This window comes from Abramis brama, assembly GCF_963993115.1.
Source record: "Abramis brama genome assembly, chromosome: 1".
NCBI lineage: Eukaryota > Metazoa > Chordata > Actinopteri > Cypriniformes > Leuciscidae > Abramis > Abramis brama.
The window spans coordinates 40,512,928-40,533,017 of record NC_139963.1 but is presented as its reverse complement, the minus strand read 5'-3'; the positions used below and the strand labels follow the sequence as shown (position 1 = coordinate 40,533,017).

At 42.1% G+C, this 20,090-nt stretch overlaps 1 protein-coding gene across 2 annotated transcripts in view; it reads left to right on the top strand.

The window, feature by feature from the left end:
- Positions 1–19,660, top strand: part of brd4 (bromodomain containing 4) — a 49,572-nt gene extending 29,912 nt beyond the window's left edge. For both annotated transcript variants that reach the window (XM_084088635.1, XM_084088634.1), the window contains 18 exons: positions 7,168–7,537; positions 8,017–8,154; positions 8,243–8,378; positions 8,800–9,173; positions 9,269–9,634; positions 9,724–9,852; positions 10,804–11,025; positions 11,200–11,420; positions 11,532–11,911; positions 12,909–13,019; positions 13,130–13,513; positions 14,450–15,145; positions 16,213–16,307; positions 16,406–16,562; positions 16,950–17,086; positions 17,189–17,394; positions 17,477–17,735; positions 18,761–19,660. In XM_084088635.1, the coding sequence (XP_083944761.1) occupies positions 7,298–7,537; positions 8,017–8,154; positions 8,243–8,378; positions 8,800–9,173; positions 9,269–9,634; positions 9,724–9,852; positions 10,804–11,025; positions 11,200–11,420; positions 11,532–11,911; positions 12,909–13,019; positions 13,130–13,513; positions 14,450–15,145; positions 16,213–16,307; positions 16,406–16,562; positions 16,950–17,086; positions 17,189–17,394; positions 17,477–17,735; positions 18,761–18,829 (4,320 nt within the window). In that variant the 5' untranslated portion in view covers positions 7,168–7,297 and the 3' untranslated portion in view covers positions 18,830–19,660. The remainder of the gene's footprint in view (positions 1–7,167; positions 7,538–8,016; positions 8,155–8,242; positions 8,379–8,799; positions 9,174–9,268; positions 9,635–9,723; positions 9,853–10,803; positions 11,026–11,199; positions 11,421–11,531; positions 11,912–12,908; positions 13,020–13,129; positions 13,514–14,449; positions 15,146–16,212; positions 16,308–16,405; positions 16,563–16,949; positions 17,087–17,188; positions 17,395–17,476; positions 17,736–18,760) is intronic.
- The last annotated feature ends 430 nt before the right edge of the window (positions 19,661–20,090 follow it).

Sequence of the window (20,090 nt, the reverse complement as noted above, 5' to 3'; positions counted from 1 at the left end):
CGCCGCGCGCTCTCTGTCCGCTAGTGCTCATCTGTATTTGACGCAAGTGTTTGTTTGTGTGTGAGTGTGCGCGCTTGCGCACTCATTGGGATAATTGTAAACGCGCAAACACAGACAGAAAAGACATGCCATCGTGGAAATAAGATAAATAACATATTACTTAAGGGCTATTTAGTTTTTTTTAATAAAATAACAAATTGTAATATGGCGCTATAAAGAAAATCAAATCAAATTTACTTGACTTCAAGGGGGGCGGGGGGAGCCGTTAGGAGGGCGGGGCGCCCCCCTTATATAATGGTAGGGGAAACACTGGGGTTTTTTGGTTTTTGGAAAGTTCGGTTCTTTGGCCGTCACCTGAAAATGAATCTGATTGTTCATGCCACTCACAGTGGTGTTTGTCGCTTGACTTTGGTGTATCTGTTAAATACTACAACAAAATAAGTTTAAGCTAGTACTTTTATCGACTTTGTGTAATATTAGATAATAGTTTAATCTATGTTTGGAATTGTGCGGAATTGTATTTGAGAGATCCTGATTGTTTTGCCCAGATTTGCAAATTCAGTTTTGCTTGGTAAAAACATGGTTTCTTTTACTTTCGTGTAATTTTCTTGTGAAATACATCACATCAACACAACACAAAAACGTTAGAAGACTTAGACCCACATCTGTGTTTTCTTTTTGTCTGTTTCAGTGAAGAATGTTAGAAAAATATTCTTGCTATTGGTCGAAAGTCACAATATATAACTCGTAATTGTTTCAGCACTATAGAGTAGAGAAATTAGGTAATCAAGATGACAAAACACGAGTGTAACGAGACTGAAACTGGCACTACTGAGGGGACTTTACACGAGGAAGTTTTCCCTTGTTTATTAATATGGGAAAATTCAGAGCCTGACTAGTTTTTTCATCAACACTTTACACAGTCAGAGTTGTCAATTGATAATAACCGAATAGTCTGTTGACTGTTATTCTAAACCTCTTTTAATTTAAAGAGTTAATTTAAAATCTGCTATGAACAGCTGGATAACAACTCTTGAGTTGTTAATGAAGCAACTTGTTTATGGAAAAAAAAAATCCCCATTGTGTTTGAATGAATTATTTGGCTGTTGAACTTTATAAGCGTATTGAATGAGGTTACAGCACCACACAGATTTGGCGGTTATTGGCCATCTGTGTGCGTTTTCATGCTACACCAGCTGGACTAAACTCATGGCGGGGTCATGTAGTGCTTCCAGCTCCAGTCTGTCACTTAAGTGTGATCTCTTCCTGTATTTCTGATGTGTTTTCCAAACATCCCGTGTGTGTGTGTGTGTGATCACTCCACTTTCACTGCTGTCACAACAGCTCATTTGCATGTTGCTGGTACAAGACAGTTGGCGTGTGTTTTGTCTCACATTGGCTTGTGAGTTTCTGATGTGTTTGTTCAGTTTGGGATCTCTTCTGTCTCAAACCATTTGACGTGGTGAATTACTAGGTGAATTCAAGAGGCCTCTTGGGCTTTAAGAGGAAAGTTCTGGGCAAATACTAGTTGAGCTCTATCAACATGCATGACATCATTTTGGAAGCGTCAACCACGTTTAATTGCAGTAATGTGCGGAAACCCAGTGCTTGACATGGTGATAATCTCTGTACTGTAAACACACTGGTGCAAACAGCCTATGCTTTTTGAAGAAAGAGATTTTAGCAACTGTAGGCACATTAACGGTCAGCAATTGTTAGTAAACTACCATTGACAGTTGTGTGCATCAAATACTGCTTTTTTAATCAAACAGAAATGGCATATATATTAATTAGGGCTGGGTTAAAAATATCAATTTCTCGTTTTTAATCGATTCTCATTTTGAAGAACCGGTATCTTTCAGCCTATGCTGTTTTCAGTTGATGAATGAACAAAACTTTGTAGCACACCCCCCATCATATATATCGCAATAAGCTACTTCTGATAGGAAAATGTCTCTGCTTTCAAATTCTGTACAGTTTATTATGAAATTCAAACAATAAATACCATTTTGGCGCTGTTTAGTGTGGTTTAACAGATCGTGCAGCTCCTTTAGTTCAAGCGAGGTGGCACCACGGAGCACACATGAACTGATCATCTCTTCTGCTTTACTAGTTACAACATGAAATAAACATGAATGAACATCAGAAGGTATGTTGAAAGATACAGTACAATTTACTCGGAATCCGTGTCATGTCTCATGTCATCGCTCACTGTTTCAGAAATGTCAGAAAAACCTTGTAAACAATGTTACATTTAATACCTCAGAAAAGTCAGCAAGAAAAATGAGCTCTTGAGAGGAGCATTTTGCTAAATATGGGCTATGCATTATTGCATAATTCATATTATTACTTAACCTGTTCTTCAATATTTAATGTATGAATAAATCCAACGTTTTTATGACAGCCGCCATTTTAAATGTTTATATTTTAAATACTGTACCTGATAGGCCCCAATTAATCCATATCAAATCGTAAATCTAATTGAAGCTTGTGAATCAAATCGTAAACTTTGTCAATGCCCAGCCCTAATATTAATGCATTTGCAATCCAAGTGCAATATCGTGCTGTATTGACTTGGAAAAATGTTAAAATACTGCTTTGAAAGCATTTCTAGAAGCCGTAAACATTTATAGATGTTAACATTAGATTATTAAAATAATCACTTACTGGTTGTAGTCATATAATCTGTTGTCATGTCCATGTATAGTTACTCTGGTACGACTTTTACCAGAACAAGGATACCAGAAGTGGATTTTAATACCTTTTTGAATGCATAGCTTCATTGGTTTCCATTATTTATCCTGACAGACTGAGGGACTGGTCAAAATCATTGTCTGTGGAAATGGACAGCATGCTACAGAACGCACTGCAGTTTAGGGATAATTTTTTTTTAATGATTTTGAAAAGTCTCTTATGCTCACCAAGTCTGAATTTATTTGATCACAAATACAACAAACAGTAATATTGTGAAATATTACAATTTAAAATTTTCACAAAAAAAAAAAAAAGATTATATGCTGATTTGCTGCTCAATTTTTTATTTATTTATCAGTGTTGAAAACAGTTGAGCTGCTTCATTTGTGATTTTTAATTTTTTTCACTTAATTTTTTCAGGATTCTTTAAATGGAAAGTTAAAAGAACAGCTTTTTTTTTCAAATAGAAATCTTTTCTAATATTATAAATGGCTTCGGTCACTTTTCAATTTTATGCATCCTTACTGAATAAAGGTATTCAGTTCTTTAAAAAAAAAAACCTTACTGACATCGAACTTGTGACCGATACTGTAATTAGCTCAGCTTTGTGTGACATGTCTTCATCTATATGAGTTCTAACTGGATTTTTAGGGAGGCTCTGAAAATGTTTCCCTGCAGCAGCTTATGAGTGAGCATTTACTGGTAACAGACAGTTTGGCATTCTTTCCTGAGTAGTCACGCTGGCAGATCGTCAGCTCCCTCTTTCCGAGTCTGAGCTCTAGGGTTGATATAGTGGTCATGTGATCTCAACTGTTTCTCTCGTCACTATGTGAGTCATCAAGAATGCGGTTAGTCAGACATAAACAAGTGCTTTGTGTGTATACAGATACTTTTAGACTCGGAAAAGAAGCGAAATGTATGGCAACCTGACTATGTCGTGTCCGAGGACCTGCAGGGTATTCAGCTCAGCCCCAGCCCCAGCCCACCCCGTTTTGGTTGCATTTCCTCCATAGTTCGGGGTATTTTTAGCTGTGTGTGTGCGTGCTCGTGGCCTTGGGCTGAAGATTAGCCTCATGCTCTTTTGTGTACCGACTTGGACATGATGTCCCCCATTACGGAGCTGAAAGGAACAGTGAAGTGTACTCTGAGCTGAACTCCCACGTCCTGAGCCCTGCAGAGACCCGCACCATGAAGGGGAGTGGATGCTGGTGAACCCGCAGACCCTCGCAGCAGCTACAGGCACTGCCAGATGTGAAAGAAATATATTTACCCTCAAGCACTCGCACTTGAAGAACACTTTCTCTCACACATCCTGTTCTGGAGTTACACAGTCACAGACTGTTGCCCAGTCCCGGGAATCTTCACTGCAAATGGGTGTATGAATATATCTGAAGGGAACTTAAGAAATTTCTTCACACTATTTATTGCACTTCATACTCCAAACATCATTTACAAATTTCTATGAATTAATTTCGATGAATCATTCCAAACAACGTTATTGGTTTATTTTTTTCCATCACCCAAAAATCTTCATTTAAAGTCCCTGTTTGACAGGAGTTTTAGTGCATGTAGGCATATGTGTGTGTGTGAGAGAGAGAAATTGCTTGTGTTTGGCTTTTTGTGAGATGCTGCTTTTCATTTAATGTTTTTATCCCAGACATCATTCATTCTTTTTCATTAGTTTGTGAGTTCCCTGGGAATTGAGCCCATGATCTTGTTTCTCTACTAGGAGTTTTTCTCTGCCACACCACTGAGAAATTAAGTCCCTTTTATACTCAAATTATTAGTTAATGGTGTGTGCTTCAGGAAACACCAGCATGATGAATTTTGTATAAATATTTTTTAAGCCATTCTTGTGTAAACTGTTGCATGGAGTTCGGTGCAGCAGTTTATATAAGGATGGTTTTATGAAACACTTACAGGTTTTGTTTTGCTCAGGTTTCACGATTGAGACCCAATGAATGGCATAATAATCATGATTTAATGTTCTAACAAAAACTAAAGACGACATGAAATGAAGTGTCTCAACGTGAGAGAACACTTGGCAGCTACTGTGCTGTAAAATCATTACAGCACTGTTGTTTTTATTACAGCCAAAGCTTTCGACATTTAATGACAGAACACAAGTCTACTACCTTTTTATTGTCAGACCTGCAGAGGTTAATACCCTTAATCTGACCGCAGAAAAGTACACTGGAGGGCACTTTAAGACTGGATCCCTTTTGCTTCATCATGTTTTGGCAAATTCTGAATATTTTTGCTATGTCTCAGTCATTTTGAATGATTCAGGAATGGAAGTCACTGTGGACTCATCCCGACTGAATACATTCTGGTGTATCATGTTTTATGAAGACTTGACAGGAGACAGAGCAACTGTGCCAACGAGTCACTACAGCTCTTGTATGACTGAGATGCATGCTGCAGGGGAATAGCAGTCTGTCCACACACTTCATCAGATGTCATAACACGTTCCTCTGATCCCCTTTTCTCATTTCTTTAAGCACGGAGACATCCAGTTTTGCTCTGAATGTTCCCATTCTGATTATTTATGGCTGTCTAAACCTGAAGCCTTTTTCAGTTGACTCACCCGAGTCATGCTTTCAGTAGTAGTGCTGCAGTTGTGATGTTTATAGGTTCCTCTTGAAAGCCGTGAGCCTGTAGAGAGATTAAATCTAAGGCTCTTGAGAGCAGTATGAGGTCACGTGAGGTTTCATTAGCAGGAAGTGTAGTGGTGGGGATTGCCAGATTACAGAGGCAGAGGTTGGAAGTGTGATTACTAGAGAGAGGCAAAGACATTTAGGCGCTCTTTTGGTATCAATTACCAGGCTGACCTTTAACACGCTTCAATCGAAAAACAACTGGCTGAGGAGCAAGAATTGATTGTGGAGGTCTGGGATGGTCTGTGGGAATGAATCCGGTTTGTCTGCTGAGCCCGACATAAGCTGTACTCTGCCACATTACTCTGAGGCTTCATTTGGTCGTGGGGTCACCTGGGCACGTCGTGTTGATGAGCTCACACATTGCTCTTCATCTCTCTCTTTCCCCTACTCAAACACAATTATCTGATCATCTTACATAAGCAAAACACTAGTCATTGCCTAGCCCATAGTACGCTCACACTGTATGGTGTATTTTGTTATTTAAAGCATCATTTTAGTAAAGAAAGTCATCAATCTCATGCAAATTTGCAAGCTGTAAGGTTTTAAATTGTAAAGCAAGATGTGATTTTCTTTGTAAATTTCAGTAGTTGATACCAGTGCCAACTTTTGCTGTCATCGCTACAGATTTTCAAAACAAAACTGCTGTTGAAAATATAGACTTAATTTATTAATATTCAAAGTAACCAGTTACAAATATAATGTAATAATTTCACTAAGAAATTGAATAAAAAAAATAAAGAAACATTTTAAACACAGTAGCTGTTTTTAGGTATCAGCAGAATTAAGTATTCAGGTTTAAACGTTAAAGTCAGCATGAAATTAACATTCTAAATGCATTTTATCGATCTTTTTATGAACATGTCCATGCGTTTATTTTTGATCTCGTCATTTTCAATCAAATTCATAGCTCAATCTTCCTGTGAAATGACACTACTCTCTGGTGACGTATGTCAAAGTTCTGCAATCATTTCCTCCACTTAACCTCTGCCCCTTCCTTACAATCGACTGCAAGCTCACATTCAGATCTGCCTCCATCCAGTCAATAACCCATGCAAAGAAGCAAGTCCTCGCCCTATGTTTTTTCTTTCTCTCCAATAATCCATTTCACTAGGATACACGTGACAATTTGGAAGAGTAGAATCCTACTTCTGTTTTATTGCGACTTTAATAAACTGGATTAAAATGCCGGTAATTAAGTGTAAAACAAATTCCATAACAGTACAAACAAAGCAAAACTCAAAACATTGACACGTGCCTGAATAAGGCTGTCATCACTTAGTGTATTCTTCATTTATGCCCATTGAAAAGCTTGATGATGAAATTTGTATGTGACTTATTCAAGCTCCTATTGGTTACATGCTGCTAAAAGCATTACTGAAAGGCTAAAATAAATGATTTCATTGTACAGATTATATAGACTAGCCTACAAGACTCACTGGTCAACAAAAAGGTGACATGTTTCTGTTATTCCTGCAGATTTCTGTACAGTTTATAATATTATACACTAATACCTGTGCCACGTTTGGCTAGACAGCACCTACTTGAAGCAGTCGGGTCCTTCTTTAAAACTCAGTACGAGTCTTTTGGAAGATGTTAATGATTCAGATCACATCAGGGGATAATTCGAGAATCCACGGGCAATTACTTAAGCAAACATGAACCATTTGAATAATGCTGTTTGGGGGGGCAGAGAGGATGTGTGCGAATAGTTAAGTATAATTGAGATGATAGTGATGATTACAGTGATGGATCTGATGCAGATGGCATAGATGTAAATCAAAGAGCTAATGACTATGATTTGCTTCCTTCACAGAGAGTCCAGCGAGGAGTGCAATGGAATTAGCGGTGCTCTCCCTGTGGAGCCCGCGCCTGGCTCGAGACTGAACGAGTGGTGTCCTGCCCCACCCCCTCCTGTCCCTCTGCCCCCGCTCCACCCCATCATTATGGGAGACGGCCTGGACGCAGTGCAGATGTCGGGGAGCAGCAGCAGTCAGGGGCAGCCCTCGTCCCAGGCCCCTTCCCTCTTAAACCCCAATCCCCCAGAAATCGCCAACCCTACTCGGCCCAAGCGTCAGACCAACCAGCTGCAGTACCTGCTTAAGGTGGTGCTGAAGTCTCTTTGGAAGCATCAGTTCGCTTGGCCTTTCCACTCTCCTGTTGACGCCATTAAGCTAAATCTGCCTGTGAGTGATCTACATCCATTTACAGTCCTGTCATGTGTGTGATGAGCAGGTCCTGTCAGACAGTTGTTGTTTCACTGATGTTTACAGCAATTCTTTTGCCACTGAAATGGTGCTAGTTGTCATGCTGGAGCAGGTCCTCTGTCTGATGTTATGCGATTTATTCTCTGTACTGCCCTGCATTTCCACTCAGTATGTTGCTACATAACCTTCTCACAAATAAAACGCATCAATTTACATCAAGTAGTTATAATCAAGCTATTGTGGGTTTTAGGATAGTCGGGCTACAGTCTTAACCCTGTAATTCTTGACATGAAATAATTGTCAGAAAATGCATTATGTACATTTACACGCATTTTAAAAGTTCAAATTCAAATGGACCACTGTCAAAAATGTTGCTTGCTGTTATTATAACATCATAAGGCCATTATGTTACGGATTGTGATGAGTCATGCTGACTTTTTGTAACCACCTCTCCCTAGGACTATTACAAGATAATCAAAAATCCTATGGACATGGGAACAATCAAGAAACGCCTAGAGAACAGTTTCTACGTCAATGCCCAAGAATGTATTCAAGACTTCAACACCATGTTTACTAACTGCTACATTTACAATAAGGTACTGGTTCACATCTCTGCTGCCATCATTCACAATGGACTGTGGTGTGATTGGGCATGTGGTTAATGGTATGTGTCGCCCCCTGCAGCCTGGGGATGACATAGTCTTAATGGCAGAAGCGCTGGAGAAGGTGTTCCTCACCAAGATTTCAGAGATGCCCCAGCAGGAGATCGAGATGTCGACCTCATCCGGCAAGGGTCGTGGCCGGGGCAGGAGGGATCCAGGTATAAATCTCATACTCTCTCTTACTTGAGGGCCACTCACACTGCTGCCCTTTTACGTGTCCTACTTGACTGCTGTATCGGCCAGAAGATCATCTGGGCTTCACTGTCTTAATGTCTCTGCACCTTTGCATTAACTTTGTGTCTCTGATGGTGTACATCACCTCAGATCTCCAGCCTTTATTTGAATGATGTTGCTTTGTTGCTATGAACTGCTGTCAGTGCCCTTTTATCCTGAATGGTGTAGCATCTGATTTTGATAACTACAGATTTTACAGATCTCAGATTATCAGATGACAAAACTGCAGTGTGCACTTAGAATAAACAATGTTGTTGTCAGCTGGTGTGGACACTAATATAGTTATCGTTATCTGTGTGAACGGGCCTTAATTCTTTTGTATTCTCTCTTTCTTTACATTATTAGACATAAACCTGAAGATTGGGCCTGTCCTTGAGTCTTCGCCCACAATCCCTCAAACACGTGGCCTTTCCGGTCTTGCCCCTGGGCCACAAACGAGAGGACCACCACTGGGTCCGCCTACTTTACCTCCCCAATCTGCCATGCAAGCCTTGCCCTCTCGAGTGCCCCCTTCGCTCCCTTCACTACCTTCACTCCCTTCACTCCCTACCCTCGCGCCTCAATTAGGGCCACCTTTTTCTTTGGGCCCCACTGACTGCAACCCACCGGCCCCCATCTTGACGGCTGTGCCTCCTCCCACTCAAACTGCCCTGCCGCCCGTGCACATGCAGCAGAGCACTGCTCCTATTCTACAAAGCCCCATCCCAATGCCTCCCAAAGTAAGTTGGCCCATAACATTCAACCATAGTCGATCTTTGTTTTTAAGTTGCGTCTTTCTCTCCTCACTCGATTAAATAAAACTTTTCATCTGCAGCAGAGAAAAAGTCAGAAAAGGAAAGCAGACACCACGACACCTACGGCAAATGACCAGCTGAGCGAGTCCTCGCCCGCCGAATCAAAGTCAGGGAAGACTCTGCCACGCCGGGATAGTACACGACCAAGCAAACTACCCAAAAAGGAGGCACCAGACTCCCAGCACCATGGGACAGTCGCCACTGGGACCCACAGCCCCAAGCAACAAGAACAGTTACGCTACTGCTTGGGCATCGTAAAGGACATGTACGCTAAGAAACATGCAGCATACGCTTGGCCCTTCTACAAGCCAGTGGATGTGGATGCTTTAGGGCTGCACGATTACCATGACATCATTAAACATCCCATGGACCTCAGCACTATTAAGGTGAAAATGCAGTTGCTGGATCTAAATCGAAGGATGAGCCTTGTTTGCTCTCCATGCTTATTTGTTCAGTTTTCTCTTTGGTTGTGCAGGACAAGTTGGAAACCAGACAGTACAGAGATGCTCAGGAGTTTGCAGCAGATGTACGGTTAATGTTCTCCAACTGCTACAAGTACAACCCTCCAGACCATGAAGTGGTGGCTATGGCACGCAAACTGCAGGTACATGGACACCTGCAAAATACTGTGTACATTAGGGCTTGCATGACGCGTAATTTTTTTTTAGTCAGACGTCTAGTCTGCTAGTCAATGTGTACTTTATGTAAGTGACTGGCAATAGACCATGCCAAAGTCATCATTACACTGCAAAGGTGGCACGTGAGCTGAATCTGACATGGCATGTTGATTTACACCGTTTAATGCTACTCAAGGTAGCTTAATGTAAATAGCCTACATTTTATAAATTATAAAACAAGAACAGGAGCTCATTAAAGGGTAGGGCTTCAATATTAGGACACAAATCATTGATTATTGCTCTTGATATTTTAATGATTATTTGTCAATTTAATAAAATCATTTTTTTGTGTTTGCTGAAACGGCACGTCATATACTGGCTACACAGAAAAAAACAAGCTAAGGACTATTAATGAATTAGTTTATTGCTTTTCATGCAGTAGAAATTGAAGACTTCACATTGGTTATTTTAGTAGCATGAAAGACAAAATGGTTATTCAAACTCAAAATAAACTGAATACAGAAAGCAAGCCAAGAACGTTCCCCATCACTGAAGCAGTCCAGCACTTTAGTCTAGCGCGAGTAATGCTCAACGTTGCATAATAATGCATAAAAACAAATGCAACCTGAGCAAATGTATTCTAAATGTAATGACACAATCAACACTTTTCACACACATTCACATTTCACTTTAATCGGAGCAGTCGTAATAGATTTTGTTTAATGGTGTAGGGGCATTATTATTTTTTTGGTAGTATTTTTGCCACAAGCCGCTGTTAATTTCCTGATTGACAGTGAAGTGTGGAAGGGGTTTAGAAATGTTCCACTTATAGGAAAATTCAGGTGTTCAGTATAGAAACTAAGTTGTGAAACTAATGTCATTGCTGAACTCTGAAAGAAGGATGAAAAGAGTCTTCAAAAGGTTCTCTCTTTCTGTAGGATGTGTTTGAGATGCGTTTTGCTAAAATGCCCGATGAGCCAGAGGAAATGCTGGCACCCGCTCCTGCGCCAGTGCTCCACCCGGCTCCTGTAAAGACACAGCCGCCCATGGGCCCTGCCTCGTCCTCAGACAGCTCCAGTGATTCCTCATCGGAATCCGACTCCTCCACGGATGACTCTGAAGAGGAGAGAGCCCAGAGGTTAGCAGAGCTTCAGGAGCAGGTGAGTTAGATCTTCTTTACGACTTGGCTTTTGCCAGCACGTCCCTGAAGACCTGGCCGAGAGATCGGTCACTATAGATATTGTGGATGTGTAAAAAGATGTGTATTATAGATGTGATGCTTTCTACTAAGAGACTGTAATCTCCCATTTTCTTGTTTTTTCTTTGTTGCTCAGCTGAAAGCGGTTCATGAGCAGCTGGCTGCCTTGTCCCAGCCTCCGGCCAGCAAACCAAAGAAGAAAGAGAAGGAAAAGAAGGAGAAGAAGAAAGACAAGCACAAAAGGAAAGCAGCAGTCATGCCTGCACTGGAGGAGATCCTGGAGCCGCCTCCTGCCCTTAAGGTTCAAGGAAAGCCTAAGAACAAGGATCCTCTTCCTAAAAAGTCCAAGAAGCTGAGGTAGGCTGAGACATTTGATTATGCAAACCCATTTCCTTAGAATTTTGCGGTCAACCCTGTAACCGTGTAGTCATGGAAAATGAGATGTTCTTGTCGTCTTATGCTCTATAGCAAGAAGGAGGGAGGTGGTAAGGGCAGTCGCTCCATGGCTCCCCCAGGCGCCGCCCCACCAATCCTGCAGCCTGTGGTAGGCCTGGATTCTGAGGAGGATCTGGGTCTGACTGGTGGAGCTGCAATGGCAGGCATGGCTGCTGGAGAGAAGTGTAAGCCCATGTCCTATGAAGAGAAGAGACAACTGAGTCTGGACATTAACAAGCTCCCTGGAGACAAGCTGGGCCGTGTGGTCCACATCATCCAGTCCCGTGAGCCCTCGCTCAAGAACTCCAATCCAGACGAGATTGAGATCGACTTTGAGACGTTGAAGCCTTCTACGCTGCGGGAGCTGGAGAGATACGTGTCGTCTTGTCTACGCAAGAAGAAGAAGCCTATCGGTGAGTGATCAAGAGCATCGCTTTCTTTAACACTGAGGCCCTGTTTACACCCATTAATATCGGCCTCTCATGTCAACCGCAAATACTCAGTTGGATCAGATGATTGGCTGTACCTACCTAGAAAAAACTCTTGTTTGGCATAATTGCATTTTGCATGAGTAAGTGTCCCTAGAACAGGGGTTTCCAATCCTGCTCTTTAGTTTGAGCTCCAACAGCCCTGCTTGGAAGTTTCTAGTGATCCTGAAGGCCTTGATGAGCTGCTTCAGGTGAGTTTAATTAGGGCTGGAGGTAAACTCTGTTGGAAGGTGGCCCTCCAGGAGCAGGATTGGACACTCCTGTCCCAGAATGAAGTTTGGGGCACATTCCTCACGTCCACAGAAGATTGTTTTGAATAATTGCAAAACACAAGCTACGTTTACATGCACCCAAATAATCGCATTAATTGTTCAATCGTTTTGAAAAGCCTTTACTCGGCTTTGTTGTTTGAGTTGTTTGAGCTTGATCTGAATGAAATTTCGATCAGATTCGAAGGGCTGGTGTAATAATCTGAATAGTAGGAACAAATTAAGCATGTAAACGCTTGAATCTGAATCAGAAAAAAAAAATAACTTGTGCTCCTGCGCAGTGCCATGATTTTATATGCCACAAGTTTACATATAATCTTACGAATGTCCATATGTTTATTTACATCTCACGTCTTGTGAGCTGGTCAGTGGAGGAGACTGAATAGTTAATAAATATTTGTCAAAAGAGTTCAGAATACATGTAATGCACATGTAAACGAATATGTAAATCAGGGTTCATACAGAACTTTCAGAATCTGAAATCATGGTTTCAATCTGAATTACGAAAATTAGTGGATGCAAACATAATGTGTTTGCATTGGATCCTTTTTACACTTGGTATTAATGTCCATCACAGGTGATGCAAAATGGACAGCATTAAATACAAGTGTCTACAAATTCGAATTGGTTGTTATTTGTTTAACATCCGTTAGTTCCAGAGAAGACCATGGAGGCAATGAGTGTTGCAAAGACAAAAGGCTCATCATCCGAGTCGGGCAGCAGCAGCGAGTCCAGCTCCTCAGAAAGTGAAGACTCAGAGACAGGTGAGCCCTGCAGCTTGATAATGTCTGACCAACTGATTTTCTAATGCATTTTCTATGTTAAATGATCCAAGAAGCTGCATTGCATAAAGATTTCCTCTTCACAAACTCAGGGGTGGCATCTAAGCCGAAGAAGAGAGGGAGGGGTGAAGGAAAGAAGGCTCATCACCAGGCGGTGTCTCTGGGCATGCCTCAGCCGCAGGTTCCCCATCAACCCCTGACCCCTGCGCTGCAGCCCAGCGCTCAGCTGAAACCACAACAGCATCCCTCTCCCGCCGCTTACATGCCTCCCGTCACGGCTCTGGAGCCCTCGCAGCTCCTGGAAAACCCCTTTGACCCTCTGGCCCACTTTAGCCAGCCCATCATGCACCTTCCCCACCACGCCAATGACTCGTCCTCCCCTGCGCCGCCTCACCTCAACGCTCACCCTCCAGGAGGCCAAGTGTCACCTGAGACGCACCCGTTCCTGAACCAGCACCCCATCCTCCCATCCCCAGGTGAGTGAAAGCTACTGTTTATTACATCAAGTTATTGTCCTAACCTGGTTTGATGTAGCGTATTTTTTCCAAAAGTATACCAGGTCAAAATTGCGTTGTTGAGAGAAAAGAAAACTGATAAGTTGCATCTGTTTGTAGAAGTGTGTTGGAAATTCAACTATAAGATTAAAGTCAAGCCCACTCAATAGTAAAATTATCAAACCAAATTTATTTCTGAAAATCGAAATTCAGGGTAGTCTTTCTTAAACCAAAACATATCTTGGAGAGCTACAAAGTGAGCTCCAAGCAAACCAGTCAAATCATACATATTTATTTTTTAGCAAACAAAGACTTTCAAAAATGGTTTGATAAACAAAAGAGCAGATTATCATAAGGCCTCCTACTTCTTTTTATCTTATAAGTACAATTTCCGGCGTCGACATCCCATAATATGCATGCACACCTGACCTTTGTGAATAACATCTTATCTGACTTCCTAAACTCTCCCCTGTATAACTGACCTTGACAGCAGAAAGAATCATTATTCCCATATCTCTTCTCACAGCATTTGTAGATTAACTTGTACGGCATAACCTCCGTTGGGCAGCGACATGCTTGAAACCTTCGATTTGTCCTCTAACGTTCTTAAACGGTTAATACTCTTTTTAAACCATTACTCCTTTTCTACTCCCTCTGTCAGAAACCATCTGTTCTATGGAAATCATTTCAAGCAATTGTACTATTGGTTAGACACCTATTGCCAGGCTACCATGTCACGTTGTCAAACTGCCCACATCTCATTGGTTCAAAGTGGTGCTCTGCAGGCTGCATGTTAAATGTTCTGATTAGCTATATTATTCTTTTAATACTGCATTTTGTTTTATTTGTAAGTATTATAAAAAAATTGCCGGTGATCTATATTGACCCCTTCCTTTTTCTATATTCATTGGTTTACAGCCCTGCACAACGCAATGCCCCAGCAGCCTTCACGACCCAGTAATAGGGCAGCCCCACTACCTCCTAAACCTCCTCAGCAAAGCACGCCCCAGCAGCAGCAACCGCAGCAGACCCTGCCCCAGCAGCTCCAGCCCCAGCAACCCCCTCCACCCCAGCACCACCTCCCTCCTCACCTCCTGCACCCTCCACAGCAACTGCGCCAGCGGCCGCTCTCCCCTCCCACACTCACTCCCCAGGGCCTGCTCTCCTCCCAGCCCCCACAGATGCTGCTAGAGGACGACGAGGAGCCCGTTCCCTCCATGCCCTTGCCCATGTACCTGCAGCACCTGCAGCCGAACCGCCTGCAGCAGCAGCAGCCGCCGACGTCACTAATGCAGTCTCTGCAGAGCAGGTCGCAGCAGCCGGGCCAGCCGTCTCTGCTGCAGTCGGTGCAGGTTCAGTCTCAGCTGGGACCCCCGCCACAGCTCCCCGTTCAGACTCAAGCCCAGCCCTCCCCGCAGCTCTCGCAGCACCAGGCCAGACACATGCAGCACTCGCAGCAGCTGAGCTTCTCTCAAGGCCCGGTGCAGACCACGCAAACGCAGGCTAGTCAACACAAGGTCTCCATGCCCTCCTCGAAAGCACAGCAGATCATCCAGCAACAGCCACAGCAGCATCACTCTCCACGTCAACACAAGTCCGACCCCTATAACTCAGGTAAAACAACAGCATTACAAAAAATAGCTGTTTAATGGTGTAACTCTTCCAGCAACTATTTACCATATTGTTCAGAATATAAGACCTTTTTTTTTCTTAGAAATACAGGTACTATACGGTTATCCGGACCACATGTGATGACCTACCCCAACCCCACCCCTAAACCTACCCGTCACTGGGGTTACGACCAACCAAGAGTGGTTGTGGTCACGTGTGGTCTGGATAACCGTATAGTACTGAAATACATTTGAAAAACCGGGTGGTTCTTATATTCAGGGTCTAGACTTTTACATGTCAATAATACACCCGCAACAATAGGTGGCAGCAAATACGTGTAAAACGAGTGTGCCAAGAAATACGATGTCAGAGTGGAATGTTAGAAGATCGCGAGTGCAAAAAGACAGCCTTAAAAACACAAACCGTCAAAGAAAAGCTTACCGTCTAAGATCCGTGTGACCGTGTGCCTTGCTGACGGGACCAACTTACCCCGTACGTGATTTTAAAACGCAAGACGGAACCCAGATTTCAAAACTACAATACCGATTTCACTTCTACTGTTTATGAAATTTTGGTAGGCTACATGGTTTTCACTATGAGATGGTTAGCCTAATTGTTATATAATTCAGATGGGCTACAGGTTATTTTTATGGTATGCCAAAGTGTTATTTTTTTAAATGTGATCGTTGGTACTTGGTACCAGTATTTGGCATACTTGCAATACAAAAATTAAAATATGCAGTATGTTTTTTCTTTATCAAAAAGTCTTTTTTCCAAAAGGTGCATCTTGAAAAGGGGTTGTCTTATAATTAGGGTCGTCTTATATTCGGAACAATACCGTATTTGTTTATTATTGTCTATTAAACTGATGATTATCACAGTTTGTGGTGTTTTTTGTTTGTTTGTTTTTTAAAATTGAATTTGCCCAAACATACTAATTTAAAAAAGCTGCATAGTATAAACACTATATATAAAAGCTTCCCTGACACATCTCCAAAGTCCAGACAGGTCGTTTGTTATATGTATTGGACACCATTGCAAGTGTTTTAATTGTGTCTATATTTTAACAGCACACATGCGAGATAACCCCTCTCCGCTCATGATGCATTCCCCTCAAATCCCTCAGTATGCTTTAGTCCACCAGTCCCCTCCTCAGGCCAAAAAGGTCAGTGCCATTTCCATGTTCTTTTTGCATGATGAATAGTTCGTGGTTTTCTAGATGTGTGTTCGGTGTGGTGTAACTGAAGCTTTGGTTTGCTACAGGAACCGCAGCGAGGTCCTTCAGCTTTGGCTGGCATTAAAGAAGAGAAGCTGCCCCCGTCACCTGTGATGCGTGGTGAGCCCTTCAGTCCAGCCTTGAGACCAGAGCCTCACAAACACCCTGAGAGCAAACCTACAATGCAAGGTCACAGCCAACAGAGTGAGTTTCAAAGCATGCAATTGTATGTTTAATTTAAGCACACTTTGTGCTGTTGTGTGCTGATATTTAAAATTGCATCACTCTTGCATGTTATATTGCTTTTATTTTATAAACAATTAATATGTAGTTTTTTTTTTTACATTTAATAAAATTGTTTAGAAGCATTTCACAAACAGAAAGCTGGTCTAGAACAGATTATGTAAATGAGTTGTGCCAAAAAAAAACGCTCTGCACCCCATGCAAAATCGCACATCTTTGCTTCCACTACGCACTGCTCACATGTTCCACAAACCGTGAAACATCCCGGCTATACTAAATATTACTCTTGGTTCCGCTCTGTCAATCAAATAAAAGGAGCATAACTAACTGTTTATCAACTCGTTTTAGGAGCAGATATGAAATCGCATGAAAGTTCCCGTCCTGTCATCCGCTCCTCTGAGCAAAGCGGTCCACCTCCTTCCATGCAGGACAAAGAGAAATTCAAACAGGAGCCCAAAACTCCTGTGGCACCTAAAAAGGTACAGGTGGGTGGAAGGGACAACTTTGTTTTACTTTTCCATGAATGCAACTGTTAACATTTCTAGAATGTTACGTTGTTTTCACGCCTCGCATCGTTTTGTGCCCAGGATGTGAAACTAAAGAACATGGGTTCCTGGGCGAGCCTGGCACAGAAATCCACCTCCACTCCCTCGTCTGCTCTGAGGTCCTCCAGCGACAGCTTCGAACAGTTTCGACGTGCGGCCCGAGAGAAGGAAGAGCGAGAGAAGGCCCTGAAAGCCCAGGCTGAGCAAGCCGAGAAAGACCGTCAGCGCAGAGAACAAGAGAAACTTCGGTAAGAGAGCTGAACTTGTCTGTTTTAATCAAAGGTCACTTTTAGCAGTTTCAAGACATCTTCTTGGTCTTGCTCTCTGAAGGGGACGTGATGAGGAGGACTCCATTGAGACGTCTCGAAGGCCCCAGGAGGAGCCCCGCAGGCGGCCGGAGCAGCAGCAGGTTCAGGCACCACCGCAGCAGCACCAAACTCAAACTCAGCCCCAAGCCCAGAACCCGGCCCAGCCGCCCTCGGCCCCGCAACCTTCCCAAGCCCCGCCCCACTCGCCCGCCGCCTCCCAGAGTGCACTTGACAGAGAGAACGCACGTCGCCGGGAGCAGGAGAGGAGGAGGAGAGAGGCGGTGAGTTACAGCTGCAGCTAGGGCTGTCCTGATTCCTCGATTAAAGAAAAAAATTCCTCGATTGCAATTTTCCCGTGTCAAGGAACCGGCAAAATACCGGAAGTGGCGTGTTCCACAGATGAGAATCCATGAACTGCATTATTACACCGTTTTCTAAGGCTACACGATATATTAAAGCTATTTAAAATGTGCTGTTGTGAAATCACAAAGGCTGCGATTCAGTTAGATAAATATATGCGCTGTTTGTTTGTTTTTCACAGAGAAGCACGAAGCATTATTTACATGCGTGCAGATTACGTGTTAAAAGTATTAAAGATCAAGTGAACATTTGAATTAAATGTTTGGCCAGTATTAAACAAGGATTTGATCATGCCGCAGTGTAACAACAACTATCACCAGGCCGTTGGCGCCTCTGCAGGCATTATAATACATAATGTACATTAGTTGTTTATATTAGTTTACATCATTTATTTTACATGTTGTTTGATAAAACCCATATGATTGCTTGCTTTGATACTTTATTTGAGCCAATTATTATTGCTTGTTATTATAAATTTGTATTTTAAGTAATTTTAAAGACTTTTTTTTAACTTGAATCTATTTTTAATACCACAAATTTTTTTTTTTATACGATTAATTGATGGAATAATTGGTGGAATACTCGATTACTAAACTAATCGACAGCTGCAGCCACTGCCGTTCAAAAGTTTAGGATCTGTAAGATGTTTTAAAAGAAGTCCCAAAACAGTAATATTGTGACACATTATAGTGATTTTAAGTAATTGTTTTCTATTTGCATATATTTCAAAATGTCAAAGCTGAATTTTCAGCATCATTACTAACCCCAAACATTTGAGTGGTACTGTCACTCAGTATAGCACTGGGCAGTTGAACTCGAGCAACAAATGTGTGTCTTTACAGTAACTCTTGAATCACTTTGCCATAAAAATGTGGATATAATTTGAGATTCAAAATGTTACATGTGCCAATGTTTAATTTTGTTGTTTTTTTCTCCACGTCTACAGATGGCAGCTACTATTGACATGAATTTCCAAAGCGATTTGATGGCTATCTTTGAGGAGAACTTGTTCTGAAGTGCGAGAGGAAGAGATAAACTGCGAAAACAGAAGCTCATGGATTCCTCTAGAATGAACTCAAAAAAGCAGTAAGGGAAAAAGACCCCATCTGACCACAAGAAACACTGAAGAGGCTGAACTAGCGATGGATAAGCTGAGGCCCTGAGAGAGGGAGGGAGGCTGTAGCTCTCCTTTTGCCTTAGCAGAAAGAGGGACCCTCACACTGGGACGGCTCCGCCTCTCCGGCATTCCTCCTGGATTTGCCATTGTGACCATGGCGGGAAAGAGAGGACTTGTTTGTGTGACTCTTTAATTCAGAATATGGGAGCAATGGACAATGCGATCGCCGGAGGAATATTTGAACGACAACAATAACATGTACTGATTCTCTAGTTACGGCATCCGTCGACTGCCAGACGTCTGTGGGGGAATAGAAAACGTCTTTGTTTCCTGTTTGATTTGGTTTCCTTCCCATCGTTTCGTTTTCGCTATATCCTCCCCCCTCCTCCCCTTTTTCGCGAAAACACGCAGGCAAATGGCAGGATGGGATCTGGGGCACTTAGATGATCTTCCTCGGGAGAGGAGGTACAGCTCGCCTTACACCTCTGACAACACAAACGATATTCACCAGGGGCTGTGACAAATGACTAAACATGGTGTGTTTCACACTGTTATCATGTGCAGATTTTTCATTATGTAGGATCTACTGTAAAAAGGTATTTTCTTAATTACTGTTTTTGGTTGATTGGTTGGTTGTATTTTTGTTTATCTTCTCCTTTTTTTTTTCTTCTTTTTTTTTTTTTCTTCGTTGTTGTTTTTCTTTTTTTAAATATTTTTAACTCTCTCTTACCAACACCTTTACCCTCTGATGTCTATGCCAAACACCCATATCCTTTTATGCTGATAGCCGAGACCCGAAACGCTTCACTTAACATGTCTTTCTAAATATATAAATATATTTTCTTGTTCTCCCCACTCGTCATTAAAAGTTTTAGGTAGCCTTGTAGAAAATAAACCCTAATATATGCATTATTCTGAAAAGTGTTAATTGAGGACAGAATCATGGAAGATATACTTTCATTGCTCATGGTTTTCATGTTAGCCTGGTGGGGGAGTCTCGCCACGGGCCGGAGCGTTGACCCATGTGGGGCAGTTTCTGAGTATCGTTTAGTTTCGAGTATAATTTAAAGAATACTATTTTAAGTGTATTATACATACAGAAGGAAAACATGCGACTCTGTGCAACTGGTGGAAGCGTCACGCGAACACCAGGCCAACG